The 17,480-nt window shown below is 48.1% G+C and overlaps 1 protein-coding gene across 2 annotated transcripts in view; it reads right to left on the bottom strand.

The window, feature by feature from the left end:
- The window catches only part of GAB2 (GRB2 associated binding protein 2), a 146,517-nt gene that overhangs the window by 12,672 nt on the left and 116,365 nt on the right, over positions 1-17,480 (bottom strand). For both annotated transcript variants that reach the window (XM_084895011.1, XM_084895012.1), the window contains exon 3: positions 7,611-7,854. In XM_084895011.1, coding sequence (XP_084751137.1) covers positions 7,611-7,854 — 244 coding nt within the window. The remainder of the gene's footprint in view (positions 1-7,610; positions 7,855-17,480) is intronic.

Raw genomic sequence — 17,480 nt, 5'->3', positions numbered from 1 at the left:
TCCTGGAATTTTTCCCTGGAGTAAGGCAGGCATTGTACATATACGATTTGCAGGCTAAATCTGGGGGACGAGGGTGTCATAACCCTCTGAGGCCCATCCACGGAGCTCCTGCCTTATACCAGCTCTTCCAGCTCATGAGGAGCTTGTTATTTACAAACATGGCCACCAGATGGCGGTAGAGAACAGGGCCCAGAGGCCTAGACTGAGGAAGGGAAACAGGTGTCTAGGCCAGGCTCTCTCATGTAAACTTGCATCCATTTCAGTCACCCAACCTTCAGCAGCCCTCCTCTGCTGGCCTCTGTTCTCTCTCCCTTTCTACTCCAACCACACCACATGGCCAAGCTGCCAGCCCTGGCCTAGTTCACTGGCCACTTAGCCTGGAGGTGATGCAGTGCTTGGAGCGGAGGAGGGCAGGAGGGGTTCACATGATTCTCGTTTGTCTGTGGTGCCTTTCATTTTGATGTCTGGAATGTCCAGCTCCCTGTTGGATGATCCTATCGGCATTACTTCATGTAACAAACACGCACTGACGTCCTGCTTTCCATCTGGGCTGGCCAGGCATAATGGATACAGGGATGCCTCCTGCTCTGGGTGAGGAGGTCAGGGGTGGAGGAGGGGACACACAGGCAAATCATCATGATCACGTGGGTGAGCAGATGCTGTGGACAGATGTATACTAACTGTCCCTGGGGGGCGGGTGGTACCCAATGCCAGGGGACGCTGCTCCAAAGATGCTCCCTTCCAGCGAGTCTGGCAATTGGCCAGGCAAAAGGCAAGGGAAGGGAAAAGGTGTTCCAGTTAGAGGCACAGGAAGTAGAACACAACCTGGCATGTTCAAGGGACTGCAGGCTGCTCTGGCTGGAGCCAGTGTGCCAGGAGGCATGATGGGAATTGGCCCCCAACACCCGGGAGGATTTATTTTATTATTTTATTTTATTGATCTTTCACAAAGAGGAAGGAAGAGGGATAGAGAGTTAGAAACATCGATGAGAGAGAAACATTGATCAGCCGCCTCCTGCACACCTCCTACTGGGGATGTGCCCGCAACCAAGATGCATGCCCTTGACCGGAACCGAACTGGGACCCTTCAGTCCACAGGCCGACGCTCTATCCACCGAGCCAAACCGGTTTCGGCCCCTGGGAGGATTTTAAGGTGGAGGTGGGGCTGTGGAGGGGACAGCATGACAGGTGTCCTGCAGTAGCAGGACATACTCAAGAACGAATTCATCCTTTTCCTCCTGACCCTCCTGTCTTGGAAATGGAACCAGTCATCCAAGCCTGTTACCCATGTTATGAGTTTTCACTCAATAACGCCACCCAATTCAGGCCTCTAGCAAAAGGGCTAGAAAAAGCCTCCCTACCATCTGCCCAGGGCTTCTCATTCCCCTGACACTTACTTTCCTCACTGCCCAGTGTAATCATTTTCAAAACTGTCTCACATTCCGACTCCAAAGCATCTCTCCAATCTCTTCCCACAGGTCCCCCTGCCCACTTATGGCTGAGTAATATTCCATTGTACCTATGTACCACCACATCTTTTTTATTCAGCTATCAAGGTTGCTTCCATACGTTGGCTATTGTAAGTAAAGCTGCAGTGAACATAGGAGTGCAGATATTTTTTGAATTAGTGCTTTATATCAGCGGTCGCCAACGGGGGGTCCGCGGACCACTGGTGGGCCATGAGGTCCATGGCGACCGCTGGTTTAAGGAAACCTTTGGAGCAGTGTTCGCTAACCGCTGGTCTGCGGACTACCGGTGGTCTGTGAGGTCTGAAAGGTTGGCCACCGCTGCTTTAGATTTCTGTGGATAAAAACCCAGAAGTGGGGTTGCTGAGTCATATGGAGCTCTATTTTTAATTTTTTGAGGAACCTCCATACTGTTTTCCACAGTGTCTGCACCAGTCTGCCTGCCACCCACAGCGCACAAGGGTTCCCTTTTCTCCACATCCTGGCCAACACTTGTTGTTTGTTGATCTTTCGATGGCAGCCCTGCTGACAGGTGTGAGATGATATCTCACTGTGGTTTTAACTTGCGTGTCTCCCATGACTGGTGTCACTAGCAATCTTAGGAAGTCATCTGGACCGTCCTCTTGCATCTGACCCCTCCCAAATGGATCCCTCCTGTGAGGTTTAACAGCCTCCTTGAAATAAGAAGACAGAGACTGGCTCCAATCTGGAATGAGGCCCGAAGGCTGGCAAACAAAAATAAATCCAATGGAACGCATGCATCTTCACAGACAAAGGGGCTCTGCTGGTCTTGACGGTTCAGTTAACAAAGTTCCTTCCACAGGCAAGGGTTACTATGCTGAGGAGTTACTTATCTTAGCTCAGTAGAAGAGCTGGGTTTTGAAAACTAAATCATTTTAACCAGGACACATGTTACTCAGTACTCAAAGGGAGAATCGGGGCTGGTGGTGTAGTAAAAGTAATGATGAGTAAGTTGAGGCTTTATCTCTAATGTGCTGCATCGATTGTGACTGTATGGCAGGTTCCCCCATAAATGTAGAAAGGAATAGACAGAAGACTGGTATCATTAGCCTCGTAAATACAAACTGACCGTAGTAATCCAACCAGGCATGTATGTCTGTGCTCGACAGCAATGAACGAGCTGGTTCTGTCTTCCAAGTCCCTACTCAAAAGGAAGCCTGTAAGGTTATTCTGGAGATCAAACGAGGTAACAAGTGGGAATGTGCTTTGTCAACTGTAAAGCATTATTCTTTTTTTGCAGACCGCCCAGTGTGCAGTGTGAATGTCAGAGGCGGTGCGGGGTGAGAGCCCACCCACATTCTCGCCGGCACTTGGCATTGCTAGTCTTTTTTATTTTAGCCCTTCTGGCGGAGATGCAGCAAACCTCACGAAGGTTTTAATTTGCATTTTCTTGGTGATTCAGCACTTTCCCATGTATTTATTGTCCTATTCCTGTATCTTTTGTGTGTGACATATCTGTTCGAATTCTTTGCCCACTTAAAAAAATTGGGTTGTCTTCTATTGAGTTGAAATAGTTTCTTAAAATATATTTTAGAAATAAATCCTTTGTCAGACATATGTGCTTTGAATAGTTTCTCACATTCTATTAGTTGCCATTTTGTTTTCTTATGGGGTTCTTTTGAAGAGCAAACATTTGGATTTTGATTAAAACTACTTTATCGTACAAGGAACAGATTGACAGATGTCAGAGAGGAGGCGGGCAGAAGGGACTGGATGAAAGGTGAAGGGATGAGCCAGAGAACATCTCTGCATAAGCCATATACATTGACAACAGTGAGGTGATAGTCAGAGGGAAGCGGGAACAAGGGCTAGTGGAGGTGGGCAAAGGCGGGAAAACGGGGGTATGTAATAGTGTCAGCAATAAAAAATAAAGAAAAAACTATCTCCTTGACCTGGTGTGGCTCAGTGGCAGAGCGCTGGCCCGCACACCATGGGGTCTCAGGTTCGATTCCTCATCAAGGGTACATACCTGGGTTGCAGGTTTGTTTCTGGCACCGGTTCCCTGGCCAAGGTCAGGGTGTGGGCAGGAGGTGGCCAATACATGTCTGTCTGTCTCTCTCTCCCTCTCTCGCACACATCCTCCTCCCTTCCTCTCGCTAAAAATCAATGGAGGAAAACTATCCTCGGGTGAGGATTAACAACGATTACAATCTCCCCCAAAATACGACTTTATCCAATTTCTCTTTTATGATTCCTGCTTTTTGTATCCTATATAAAATTCTTTGCTTACCCCAAGATCATAGAGATGTTTCTTCTACAAGTTTCATAGTGTTAGACTTCACTTTTAGATCTCTGATACATTTGAGTTAACTTTTGAATAGCGTGATATGAAGTAAGGGTTCTTTTAATTTTTTTGGTAAAAATATATATATTTTTTATTGATTTCAGAGAGGATGGGAAAGGGAGAGAGAGATAGACACATCAATGATGAAAGAGAATCACTGATTGGTTGCCTCCTACATGCTTCCTACTGGGGATCGAGCCGGCAACCCCAGCATGGGCCCTGACGGGGAATCGAACTGTGTTCTCCGGTTCATAGGCGACACAACCACTGAGCCACGCTGGCTGGTGAGACATGTTACATTTTGGTGATTTTCTGTATGCTGAGAAATTCTGGACTAAATCCTGAATGCTGTGATCTTAGGCTGCCTAGGCTCTGGGTTCTGGTATAATCCTCTGGAGAATATCTATGGTCTTGTTTTTGCAGGCTATCAACTTGGTTACTAGGTGCAGACTACAAATTTTGACTCTTCTGTGTGGTAGTGCAAATCTCAGATTTGTTTACAAAGCCTATGCTATATTGGTTTGGGAATGTCCCACACTTAGAACTGGAACTCCTAGGTTCTTTTTCAGAGTTTCTATCTCTCTCCTACGTTTAACAATCTCTTCACTCATTATCAGTCCCACTCCATAAAGTAAAGCAATAAATATCATCATTGGAAGTCTTTGTATTCTAGCTCCAAAATTTGGGTGTACTTTGGTTTGTTTCTATGAACTGAGTTCTCTCAACGATGGGTCAACTTTTACAGTTTCTTCATGTGCCTAACAGTTTCTCATTGCATACTAAATATTTTGGGTGATAGGAATTTCCCTCATAGGAAAAGCCATGAGAGTTGGACCCACTCAGTGTGAGTCCATTTTTTCAAGAGTGCAATCTTTTCCAGTCTCTGCCTGCTTTCTGATTGCTCTTAAGTGCCTTCAAACAGTTTTTGTGTGTTTTATCCAGAGTTTATAATTGTTACAGTATGTTTAGTATCATGCACTACTCCACTCCTACCAGAAACTATATAGTCCTTCTGGACTGAAAAACACTTCCTTTCCACCCCCCATTGGAATTCTGCAAAAAAAGTTTGAACTAATTTTCCCCCAAAAAAATCCCCCTGGGTTTCTGCTCATCACCCTCTTCCTCTAACGCCCACACAGTGAAAACAAAGACACAGAGAACAACACAGTGGTCAGGGCCCCACACAAAGGCGCTTCCCCAGCTGCAGGCACGTTCTGTCACCTTTACTGTGTTTGCTCCGCAACACGGGTTTGTCCAAATACGTCCCATGTACCTACTGGTGCCCTGGATCTTCAAACACAGTAACATATTAATATCCAGAATACGAGGCACAGGGTTCCAAGCACTGTGAGGGATATCATCAAAACCTGCTACGGTAATTCAGAGGAGAGATGAAATTCCAGAGGTTCTGCAGGGAGTGGGCCCCAAGTGCTAATTCAAGCAGAGACATTTATGTGTTTGCTCTCTTGCTGTAGCAGTATCATGGGACTAGAGGGGAGGTCGTGGTAGCTGCTAATATTGTATAAGGTCAAAGAAGGGGTGAGGAATCATTTTTTTTCCTGCCAAGGACCATTTGGATAATTATAACATCATTCGAGGGCCATACAACATTATCAACTTAAAAATAAGCTTGCTATATTTGGTCAAACATTTAATTAACTTACGCCTAGCCTTGGCCAGACCAGACCAAATGATCTCTCAGGATGCTTACGGCCCATGGGATGGGTGTTCCCGCCCATGCCTTAAGGTGTGGACAGCAGACAGTCTAAACAGCATCATATGTCGTTTGACAAAAAGGCAGGACCCACTGCGGGTCTCCTCAGTCAGAACCAGCATTTCTACAAGATCCCTGGGTACTTCATAAGTGAATTAAAGTCTGAGAGGCATTAAAATACAGCTCTTTGTCCTTCCCTGGAACTGGGAAGAACTTAATGATTGTAAGGTGCCTTCAAACAGTTTTTGTGTGTTTTATCCAGAGTTTATAATTGTTACAGTATGTTTAGTATCATGCACTAACAGTGCAGCTCTACAGAGAAAGTGAGATGTGTTTGAAGGCACTTAATGATTGTAAGAACTCTTGCACATTCTCTACTCCCGGGCAATCATCCGTGTAGTAGGAGGGGATGAGGCACAGGAGAACAACAGGTGACATGGGCTGAGCATCCACGACTGTTTTGTCATTTTACGCTCATTAGAAAGCCTTTGCACTGGTTATTTCCATGTAGCAGACAAGGAAATGGAAGGTCAAGAAGGTTAACCAAATGGCTCATGATCACAAGGGCAGTGGCAGAGCCGAAATTTGAAGCCATATCTGTAATCTGCTTTTCATCGCAGCCACTGCCTGCATCTGAGCTGTGGCTCAGGAGGAAATCAACAGCAGTCATGGTTCTGCCACGAACAAATTCAGTGGTCCTGGTTAATTCATCCTGCCTTTTTAGAACACAGCTCTTCAGGGCTAAGTTGATGGAGGCTCAATTCATGAAAATTCACAGACAAACGAATTGAATGGGTACTTGAGACTTCACTAAGCCTGAGTTTTGGGAGCTTCTGTCGGGTGATGGCAAATGACTCAGAAAACCAGAACCCAGGAGAAAATATTACAGGGCCAGTCACGAGAAGACCTGAGTTCTAGTCCCACCTCTGTCATTTACTAGTCGTAAGCCTCCGTGTCTTCATCTATGAAAGGAAGATAAATGGCCATGCTGGCTCTCTCTCAGTGTGTTTTGACTGGTTCGAGTGAGGTTATGCATGAAAATATTCTGTAAAGTAAAATATTACAACAGCCAGCCCTCTAATTGCCTTAATTCTCATAACACAAATTAGATAGCTATAAATAAATTAAGGAACATGATTTATAATCTGCTGGCCATGGTAGTGGTTGGGAAATAGCCCTGACTAAGCTCTGTGCTTTTGTTTGTCCTAACAGTAGAAATAAAAGGTAATAAACATATGTATGCACAGGCTCTGCACCTGTGAGAGCTGGCGGTGGTAGGAAAACAAGACCATTTTTTCTAGAGCAGAGAGTCCTTGCTGTGGAATTGGCTGTGATGATGAAGTTTCATATCCCTACTGCCTAGTACGGTAGCCAATAGCCACATGGGGTGACTGAGCACTTGAAATGTAGCTAGTGCAACAGAGGAACTGAATTTAAAATTTTATTGTTTTAACTGATTCAAATTTAATTAGCCACAGGGGGACAGTGGCAACCATATAGAACAGTGCAGCTCTACAGAGAAAGTGAGATGTGTATTTGTTTAATAATGTGAAGGCTTTGTGGCTATATTCTTAAGGCCAACAAGTAACCTAACTTGTATTTTTCATTTCTGAAACTCTAGCCCTAAAATACTAACCGCCCCCCCCCCCAAATTAAATAAAAAGTTTTTATAGCATAATTTTTAACAATGGGATCCAATTATCACTGTATAGCAACAGAGACGATACCAAGGAAATGTGACCGTTGCCTAAGTGAAAAAAATGTTTTGTCCTATAAGCATGCATTTTATCATCTGGAAAGATACAACACTGTAGTCCCTTGTATTTAAAATGAAAGCGTGGCCAAAACCGGTTTGGCTCAGTGGACAGAGCGTCCACCTGCGGACTGAAAGGTCCCAGGTTCGATTCCGGTAGAGGGCATGTACCTTGGTTGCGGGCACATCCCCAGTAGGGGGTGTGCAAGAGGCAGCTGATCAATGATTCTCTCTCATCGATGTCTCTAACTCTCTATCCCTTTCTCTTCCTCTCTGTAAAAAATTAATATAATAGATCAAAAATAAAAATAAAAAAATAAAATGAAAGCACGGAGATGGGAAAGTGGTGGGCCCGGGGGCCACATCTCCTACCTGGAGTTCTCCACTCTCCGGCTGATGCACTGGTGCAGGTAGAGATACTCCTGGGGTGCGCTGGTGGACAAGGCGGGCTGCATGTGGTTGGACACGGGCGGCTCGAAGGTGAACAGGGTCGGCTGGCTGGAGTGGGACGGGGCTGAGGACTTCCGTTCTCGGAGAAGATGCTGATGGGAGCCGCCGAACTCGCCTGGAGAGGAGCGGGCGCCGTGGCCGGCCGAGGGGATGTTCCTCAGGGAATCTGTGACAAGGAGAAAGGACTCTGTGAGTGAGGGAGGAAAGGTGTCCTTATTCCAGAGTGGGTCGTCAGAGCAAGAACTGTAGAGCGCGGAGGGATGGTCGAGCGCGGAGGGATGGTCCAGGGGCAGCAGCCTCTCCCTCCCAGAGAGGAGGCTGGCCACGTGGTGGAGGAGGAGATGCCCTCATCTGCCCCCCTTCCAGGAGGCGTGGCCCCCATGGCCTGGGGGCGCGACTCTGGAGCAAGGCCAGCCCCTGGGCAGGGGGTACCACTGCAGGCCTTCTCTTTGGTGGCTCTGCTGTCATCACCCCCTCAGAGCTAAGGTGGCTTTGTGAAATGACGCTTTGCTTCCTGAAGACTCATCCGCTGACACCCTGGGCTGTGCCTTACTCTATTAATGACAAAGGCACACGTGTACTCAGAGCTGTCCCTGGGGACGGGCTGGTGCCTCTTGCCTGCCTTCTAAGTCCTCTGAGGAGGGAAGTGTCTCCCGTTCCCACCTCTCGCACCTACCACTCTGTCCACTCGTCTTTTTTCTCTGAACTCTTAAGCTCTCGCCTGCGGTGCTAGAAAGAAAGCGAGGTATTACAGACAGTTACTAGCTCAGAGCTACACCCCAAGCCAAGGGCATGATTTATCTGACTGGCTCTGTGACCTGGTTCAGACTCTTAGCATAACACACAAGGCCGTTCCCAGTCTGACCTATTTCCTGCTTTTCTCCTCCCCTATGCAAGGCAGGTGGAAGCCTCATCGGTCCCTGAACGCCCCCTCCCCTTTCACGCTTCTCTGTTTCCGCTGATGCATCCCTCCCACCTGGATCTCACTCCCACTCCCTGGCACTCCCGTGCCGACGCCAGACCCCGCATGGATATCGCACTCTCCCTGAAACCTTCCCGGACTTGGCCATTGTGCTGGGCGCCGAGAGCACTCGGCCCACGCCTCGCTGTGTCCACTGTCACCGCGCTTCCGTGCCTTGCCCACGGGTTTCTAAGAACAGTGATTGATGTCTTTACAGTCTCCGCATTTACCTAATAAAGGCAGGCACACAGAAAGTTCTGTCTGTGTTTGCAGAAGAGGCAAACATATTCACTCGGCGTATAATAGTTCCCTAACCGTGAAATACCTTGTGCAAAAGAGATGAAGGTTTAACGGTGTAATTTCTGGCGACGTGACAGCTGGTGGGGGAGAGTCGTTTCGGGGTGGTGACAGTGGCCTTCTAGGGCCCATTCACATCATTTCAGAGGGGGCACAGTTCTGCTTCCACTCCCGGCTACCGGACCTACCTCAGTCTGGACCCTCTGCAAGGCCCCAGGCAGGCTCACAAGCTCCTCCAGCTCTGCAGCTAAAACCCTCCCGCGGTCCCTGACAGTCGGCAGGGCAGCCTCTGTTCGTGCACAGGAGAAAAAGCCCTGGGCCCTGGGGAGAAACGGTTCCAGCGACAGCTGAACTGACCTGCAAAGTGAGATCCCATACAGGCCTCGCAGGGAACTGGACATGTGTTCACAGACTCAGTGGCGTCCGTACACCATGCGATTTGCAGGATGAGCTCCCTAATGGCCGAGGAGAGAGGGCTCGGGCCAGGAGACGAGGAGCCATGGCACCAGGATGAACAAACTCCGGTCTAGCTGGAATCTCAGAAAGTGACCTCATTGGAAAATAGGGTCTTCAAGATGTAACTAGTTTAGAAGAGGTCATCCTGGAATAGGGTGGGCCCTGACCCCAATGTCTGGTGTCTTTGCAGGAAGAGAAAACAGAGATACAGAGACACACAGAGTGGAATGCCAAGTAATGACGGAGTCAGAGACTGGACAAACAAAATGCAATATGTCCACACGACGGAACGTGGGTCGGCTGCAGAAATAAGCGGAATACTGATACCTGCTGTCACATGGACGGATCTTCAAAACACACTGCTAAGCCAAAGAAACCAGTGATGAGACTACGGTTGTGGGGTTCCATTTACATGAAATGTCTTGAATTGGCAAATCCATAGAGATAGAGCAGGCTAGTGGTTGCCTGGGGGGTGGGAATGGATAGTGATTGCTGTGAGCATGTGTTTCTCCTTGGGGCGATGAACATTTTCTAAAATTCAATGTAGTGGTGGCTGCACAACCTTGTGAATACTATATTACACCACTGAACTGTGCACTTTAGGTGGGTGAATTTTGTGGGAAACAGATCTCAGTAAATTTATAAACACAGACCCACCGTTTGACAGCTCCTCAAAAGGTTAAACACAGAGTTACCATATGACCCAGCAATTCCACTCATAGGGATATACTCAAGAGAATGAACACGTATGTCCACACAAGAACTTGTACACGAAAGTTCCCAACAGTGTTATTCATAACTAGAAGTCTGGTGCATGAAAATTCGTACACTTTGTGGGGGGTTGGGGGGTGGGGGTAGTTGGGGAAGTAGGTGTCCCTCATCCTGGCCTGCGCCCTCGCATACTCCGGGACCCCTCGGGGGATATCCACCTGCTGGCTTAGGCCCAATCCCCTGGGGAGCAGTTAGACATCTCTCTGGCAGCCCAGGAGCCCTCGGGGGATGTCCCAGTGATGGCTCCTAAGCCTCAGTCGGACATCCTTAGCGCTGCAAGGAGGCAGGACAGTCTCCCGCCACTGCCCCTGTACTCGCAGCCATCAGCCTGGCTTGTGGCTGAGCAGAGCTCCCCCTGTGGAGCGCACTGACCATCAGGGGTCAGCTCCGGCATTGAGCATATGCCCCCCGGTGGTCATTGCACGTCATAGTGACTAGTCGTTCCAGGTTGTTCCACTGTCAGGGTCAGTTTGCATATTACCCTTTTATTATATAGGATAACAGCCAGAAGTAGAAACAACCCAAACGCCTACAGACTGATCAATAAACAAACACAAGGTGGCATATTTGTAAAACGGAACGTTACCTATCAGTAAAAAGAACAAAGTCTGAGTACATGTTATAACATGTATAAACCTTGCAAACACTATGCTAAGTAAAAAGAAGCCAGAGTTCATTTATATAAAATGTCCAGAATTGACAAACGTAGAGTCGGAAGACCAGATGAATGATTGCCTAGGGCTGGGGTAAGGATGGGGAGTGGGAAGTGACTGCTCGTGAGTGTGAGATTTCTTTTGGGGGCGGTAATCATGTTCCAGAATTAGATGGTGGTCGTGGCCACACAACCCTGTGAATGTACTAAAACACACTGACTTGTACCCTTTAAGTGGGTGACACCTGGTGTGTGAATTTAGAAAACATACACGTACAAAGGCAGGAGCCCTCTGCCAAGTATGAAGTGTTAAGTGTATGCAAGAGCTCAACAATAGTCTAATTAAAGACATCCAACCCTTAGTGCTTATTTCCTTTTTGAAGAGGAAACTGAACACTCAATAAACACTAAGTCCTTACTAAAGTGTGGATGAAAGGGCCACACGCTAACCTGACAAGCTCAGGGGCAGCCTGCACGGCCATCTTGCAAACTCAAGAGACCTGAAGCAACCAGAAAGGATGGTCTGCAACGAAAACTTTAACTAAAAGCAGTTATGGTGGGCAGTTACATCCTAGGCCACTGTCTTCACTGACAACGTCAACCTTTACCTTAACGGAGCTTATCTGTCTTATTTGCATCTATGATAATATACCCTTTGAAAAGTCTGGGTAACTTGTAACGTCCCTTTTTCTGGAGCCCTTGGGACCAGCCTAAAGTGCTGGGCGCCAGGACAGAGACCACAGATTCCTTCATTATCGTGTTAATTGTTCCTGCCCCCGCCTAAGTATGTGTCCATCATTTCACTTTTTATCCAATCCCAGGGGCTTCACGCTCCTTACCTGACAACCCTCCACCCCCAATTTGCTTTCTCTCGCCTCTCTAGTCTATCACCAATGGATTTCATGTAACCCACCTACATCCCTTTCCTATGATGGCAAATACAGATGTAACCCACCATTCTCCGGAGCATTATCTCAATTCATTGAGGTTCTGCTTCCTGGCTTACGTCGACAGTTTGGCTCAAATAATCTCACAAAAATTCTTTACAGCTTTCAATTTTTTTTTCTGTTAACAAAAGTATACTAAGTAAGAGCATTCTCTCTTTCCTACCTTCAGTTCCCTATTTCTGCTCAGGGCTTCTCCTCGTAATCATAGCAAGTCAATGGGAAATTCAGCAAAACAGAATAGCGAGTTCGCAAGGTTTGGGATGAAAAGACACAAGCGGTCTGAAATCCCGCTCCCCGGTGACTGGACCTCCTGCAATGGCAGGAGTCAGGAGACCCAGGATCCGGTCCGGCTCTGCCACCAGGCAGCTGGGAGACTGGACGGCCTCTCCCAGCGCGGGTTCCACACTATCAAGTGGGGAGGCCACGCCCTGGCCTGCCTGCCAGTCTCCCCAGGCTGTAGAAGATGAATGAGATAAGGGTGTGCAAACAAATCCGTCCATTTGCATAAACCGCTCAGAGGATGTGTGGGTACCTCCTTCCAAAGGGAAGGGGGGAATGGTAAAGATAGAGGAAAACCTTAAACGGAGCGGTGAGAGGCTGGTTTTGTTACCTGGCTGGAATGACTGAGGTCATTGGGAAGGTCAGTTACAGGGCAAGAAGCAAATGGACGTTTCCAGACTTCTGGCCTGGGCTTCTATCTCCAAGTCTAGACTGAAGATAATGCCAGAAAATGCCTGAGTCAATTTGTTTTCTTTTAAAACCTGGGTTTTGTTTTTCCTCTTCTTCCTGGCTTCTTTTTAGGGCCCTACCAAATCACTCCCCTTCCTTTCCACAATCACCCCTGGGAAGCCTGCCCAGCATACAAACACTCCTCCCATCTTCTTGCAAAACTCTAGAACAGGAAAGCTCTGAAGGATTTCAGCCGAGGAGCCCAGCCTGGCCGGCCAGCCACGGGCTAGTGATAACAGGAGCAGGAAAGGGGCGGGTGGCGGGACTTTCTGGAAAAGATGACTGGCCAAATAATGACTGTTCCCTTATCTCAATGCCCTTTTTATCTTCCTCCTCTCCCTCAACATCCCCGCCCCAAGCCCCGGTGGGCCTCCGAACCCGTTGCATGGTGGATGAAAACACAGGCCGGAGCCAGGATGGATGGACAGCCTGGCTCCGTGGCCTTGGACGGGCTACAGGAACCTCCCTCACTCTCCCTTGTTCAACGGAGAGAGCACGTATTTCGCAGGACTGTCTGCAGACCATTTATGGGAAGCATCGAGCACAGGACCCCACCCTGCTCCCTGCGCCCGTTTCGGGAGTAGTATATCCATGGAACTGGCCGAGACCTTGACATTGGCCAGGAGGAATGGAGTTTCCTTCTAAGCTAGCGCGGATGCTTGGGGAGCAACTGGTGTTGCTGCGTGAGCCACAGCTGTGCTCTGTCGATGTCATACGGAGAACAAGCAAGACCAAAATGGACAGCCCAGACGATAATAATCACAGCTGCCACTTACTAAGCACCCACTCTGTACCTGCAGTCTCCCCCATGCGCTGGATAATACTTCCATTTATTTATTTTTGGGGAATGGCAGAGCCTGGATCGGACGCAGATCTCACTCTCTTCAAAGCCAGTTCCTTTCACGCGTGTGGAGAACGGGCTCCCAGGAGCTCCCTGTGAGGGTGGACCTGGCCTTCTGGGAGGCAGAGCCAGGGGACAGAAGGAGGGTCTGGGCACAGCGCTGTGGCCAGGGGCTGAGCGACCCTGGGTATGCCACGTCACCTCCATGGGCCTCTCCTTTCTCTGTTTATACAAGGAAGAACATGCATCAGGTCATGGACACACCCCAGTGTCCTCTTTGGGAAACTTAAGCAAGGTGCTCCACGTAAGACCTCGTGAGTCATGCTTACACAGGGATTTAGATTAAGGTCCACTGACTGGGAGCTTAACCATCTCTGGTTGAGTTCAAAGCAGAGGTAGAAAGGTTAGGGTCAACTGAAATACCAAGGGCAGAGTGAGCTCCGAAAGCCAAATGAAAGAACAAATTCTCCCAAAAAACCTTTCTCTGTATCATCAAGCATTTAAATGGGAAACCATCCAAGTTCTCGCTGGCCCTTCCTATCCTCCGACCACGGCCAACTGCCAAGGAACGAAGTGTAACAGATAGAGCACTGATGTGGATGCAGGAACCTGGAGGCCCGGGATCTGAAACGCGGACCAGGGGGCCCTGGGAAAACCTTGCCATCTCTGTGCAGCTCCTTCCCAGACCTTCACCTCCCAGGGGTCTTTCGAGGAGCCAATGAGATGAAATAAAGGCGAACGGTCACTATGAGATGCTTACCGTGTTTCCCCAAAAATAAGACATCCTCCGAAAATAAGACCTACTTACAGGTTTCCTTCTGAGTGAAATATAAGGCATCCCCCCAAAAATAAGGACCCCCCCTAGGCTAAACTTGAGAGATTTGGTCCACTGATTCTGAAAGAAATGGAGTCACAAGAAATTCACCAGGAAATTCAGGAATTGGATTGCTATGATGATGTTCCAGAAGATGATGACATGATTGTCATTGAATAAATGAGTAAATTCTTGATACTGTAAGATTCACAGTTTGTCTGGTTTGTGTTGACAACTACCGTACTACTGTACTGTATACAGGTAATAAATTTCCTTTATTTTCATTTAACAATAAATGTGTACCGTATTCTTCTTCATGGAAAAATAAGACATCCCCTGAAAATAAGACCTAGCACATCTTTGGGAGCAAAAATTAATATAAGAACACTGTCTTATTTTCAGGGAAACAGGGTAGTAAATGGCTGTGGGCTTGACCTGCTTTATTTCGGGAAGTGGAATGGATTAAAATGCTAATGGTTCTAATGGGGAGGTGATTGATGAAATTATATTTAAAACAGTAGAGGGAGAGGATTCTGTGGGGTGAGTGGTCCCTGTAGAGAGCTTCATCGGAAAACAAGGACCAGGTGGGTGGAGAATCCTCAAAACAAAGCCTGCTGACGGGTGCTGAAGGGGGAGATTGGATCAACAGCGCCAGGACATTTGAACGCACAGCCACAAGCCTGAAATTATGTAAGGAGGAAAAATGGCCCTGAATCCCCTGGCACACATCAGCATTCACAGGAGTTATTCATACATTTAAGGCCAAACACAAAACGGCTTCACTGTACACAATCGGTCACATGACTTGGCAACTGGAAGAGACCCCAGAGTTCAACTGCTCATTCATCGCTGCTGCCCTCCCCAGTCCCCAAACCTCTGTTCACAGTTGGAGAAAGTAGCCACTGAGGCTGCTTGTCCAAGGCCACAGAGTGCAGCAGGTCAGAGAGGAACCCTGGAACTCGAATGCAGATCTCGTCTGGGGGTCCTTCTACTTTACCAAGAGAAACACGCATTGATGTGGACGCAGATGTATTCTCCATAACGCATGGGGCGTGGGGGTGGTGTGCACTCCCGTCAGGGGACATAACGACTGGCAGGACTGTTATTTCGTGACGAGTTTACCATATTACTCACATCTGCATGGTAAATAAACATTTGCTGGATCAAATTACTAAAGACTGGTATAAATAATTCCCCAGGTTCAAAAATATGGTAAGTCTCTTAGTGTTCACACACACACACACACACACACACACACACACACACACAGACACACACGAACTATAAAGCAGAAGAGGAGGAAAGGGGAGGCGGAGGGAGGCAGGCGGTAACATGAGACCCCAGGAGATCTTGCGGGAACTGGGCTCTCCCTCCCTTCCGAGGACGGGTCTGAGAAAGAACACCATCTCAGGGCTCCGAGCCAGGTCAGAGCATCCTGACCTTGACGCAGACCGTCTCTCAGTATACTTGAGCAGAAGTCGATTCTGTGAAGGGCACAGGGGAGAGAGAGAGCTGTGGCTTAGAGGCACATCACAGTCCCCGGTCACACAGCCTTACATAACCTCTTCTGCACTGGGGCATCTCGTTGTCGAGCCGGGAAACTAAGGCCCCTGAGCCAATGCCACGAGCTCCATAGGGTCTCAAGGTAGAACAGAGTGTGGCTTCCTCTAAACCAGTAATTCTCAACCTTTCTAATGCCGCGACCCTTTAATACAGTTCCTCATGTTGTGGTGACCCCCAACCATAACATTATTTTCGTTGCTACTTCATAAGAACCACTGCTGTAGAGCCCAAGACCATCGGAAAACACAGATATTTGCATTACAATTTGTAACAGTAGCAACATTACAGTCATGAAGTAGAAACGAAAATAATTTTATGGTCGGGGGTCACCACAGCACGAGGAACTGTATTAAAGGGACACAGCATTAGAAAGGTTGAGAACCACTGCCCTAAACCTTTCCTAGCACTTCGCTTTGCTGTTTGTTTTATGCTGGGAATTCACATGTAAAACTGGACTGTGAGCTGTTAGAAGCCAGGATCTCTACCATCTCTGTTACTCAATGCTCTGTGTCCAAGTAAACTTCCAGACTCGAATAAGGTGTTTCATGAACATACCCTGGCAGTAAAGTGTGTCAGAATCTTTCCTCTTCACGATGGAAGAGTGAACGAATAGCTCCAGGATCCAAATGTAAAGGAGCTGTTGTCCCTTGTGAGGTTTTCTGGGCCGTGTGTGTGTGTGTGTGTGTGTGTGTGTGTGTGTGTCTGGTGTTGGAGAGCCACGCAGGGTCCTGCTCATTTTAGAGAGACCGGATGACAAGCTTTGTTTCCACCTCTCCTACGGCACATCTCACCCGCGCACTCTGGTCGTTTTCTAAGGGTCATGAGCACCGATTGTGGGACCTATGAACCAGGAGGTCAGGGTTCGATTCCTGGTCAAGGCACATGCCCAGGTTGTGGGCTCAATCCCCAGTGTGGGTCATGCAGGAGGCAGCCGATCAATGATTCTCTCTCATCATTGATGTTTCGCTCTCTCTCTCCCAATCCCTTCCTCTCTGAAACCAATAAAAATATATATTTTAAATAAAGGGTGGGTCTTGTCCTTGCTCGATAAGCTTACGTTGCAGTTGGAAAGAGCACATTTACATTCAGGGCTGCACTGCTCCCTTCCCCCAAGGAGCCTGGGGACCCATTAGTCTTCCCCTAGGAATCAGCCCATCCAGGCGGCACCATGAGCTCACATGTAAATGATGCATTTGACCCTTGTGACCTTCCCATAAAAATACCACTGTATCTTTAAGCTAGCCAACTTGAATAAGAGTCCTTCTACAGTGACTTCCACTAAGAGGTAACTGACAGTCGGTGTGAGGCACTAGCGTCAGACATGAGCGGGGCGGGAGCTAATCAGGAATCCTGAGCAGCGGCAGTGGCTGCTCTGGGGGGCTGGCGAGGCTGGGATGCGGAGCTCTAGCCGCTTTAACCTGAAGCAGAGCGCTGGCTGCCGGAGAGGCAGTGTGGTGCGGAAAGGAACATCAATCAGGAAATCTGAATCTCTGCTGATTAGCGGTGGAACCTAGGCGTGGCATCTGAATCTAAGAGCTCTGATTTGTGAAATCTGTAGAACAGCGACCTGTAGGGTTGTGCTAGGGCAGTGGTTCTCAAGCTTCCTAATGCCTCGACCCTTTAATACAGTTCCCCGTATTGTGGTGACCCCCGACCATAAAATTATTTTCGTTGTTACTTCATAGCTGTAATGTTGCTACTGTTAATGAATCGAATGTAAATATCTGTGTTTTCCGATGGTCTTAGGCTCTACAGCAGCGG

This window comes from Pipistrellus hanaki (genome assembly GCF_964339955.1).
Source record: "Pipistrellus hanaki genome assembly, chromosome: 9".
Lineage (NCBI taxonomy): Eukaryota > Metazoa > Chordata > Mammalia > Chiroptera > Vespertilionidae > Pipistrellus > Pipistrellus hanaki.
This window is presented reverse-complemented; position numbering and strand designations above follow the sequence as displayed.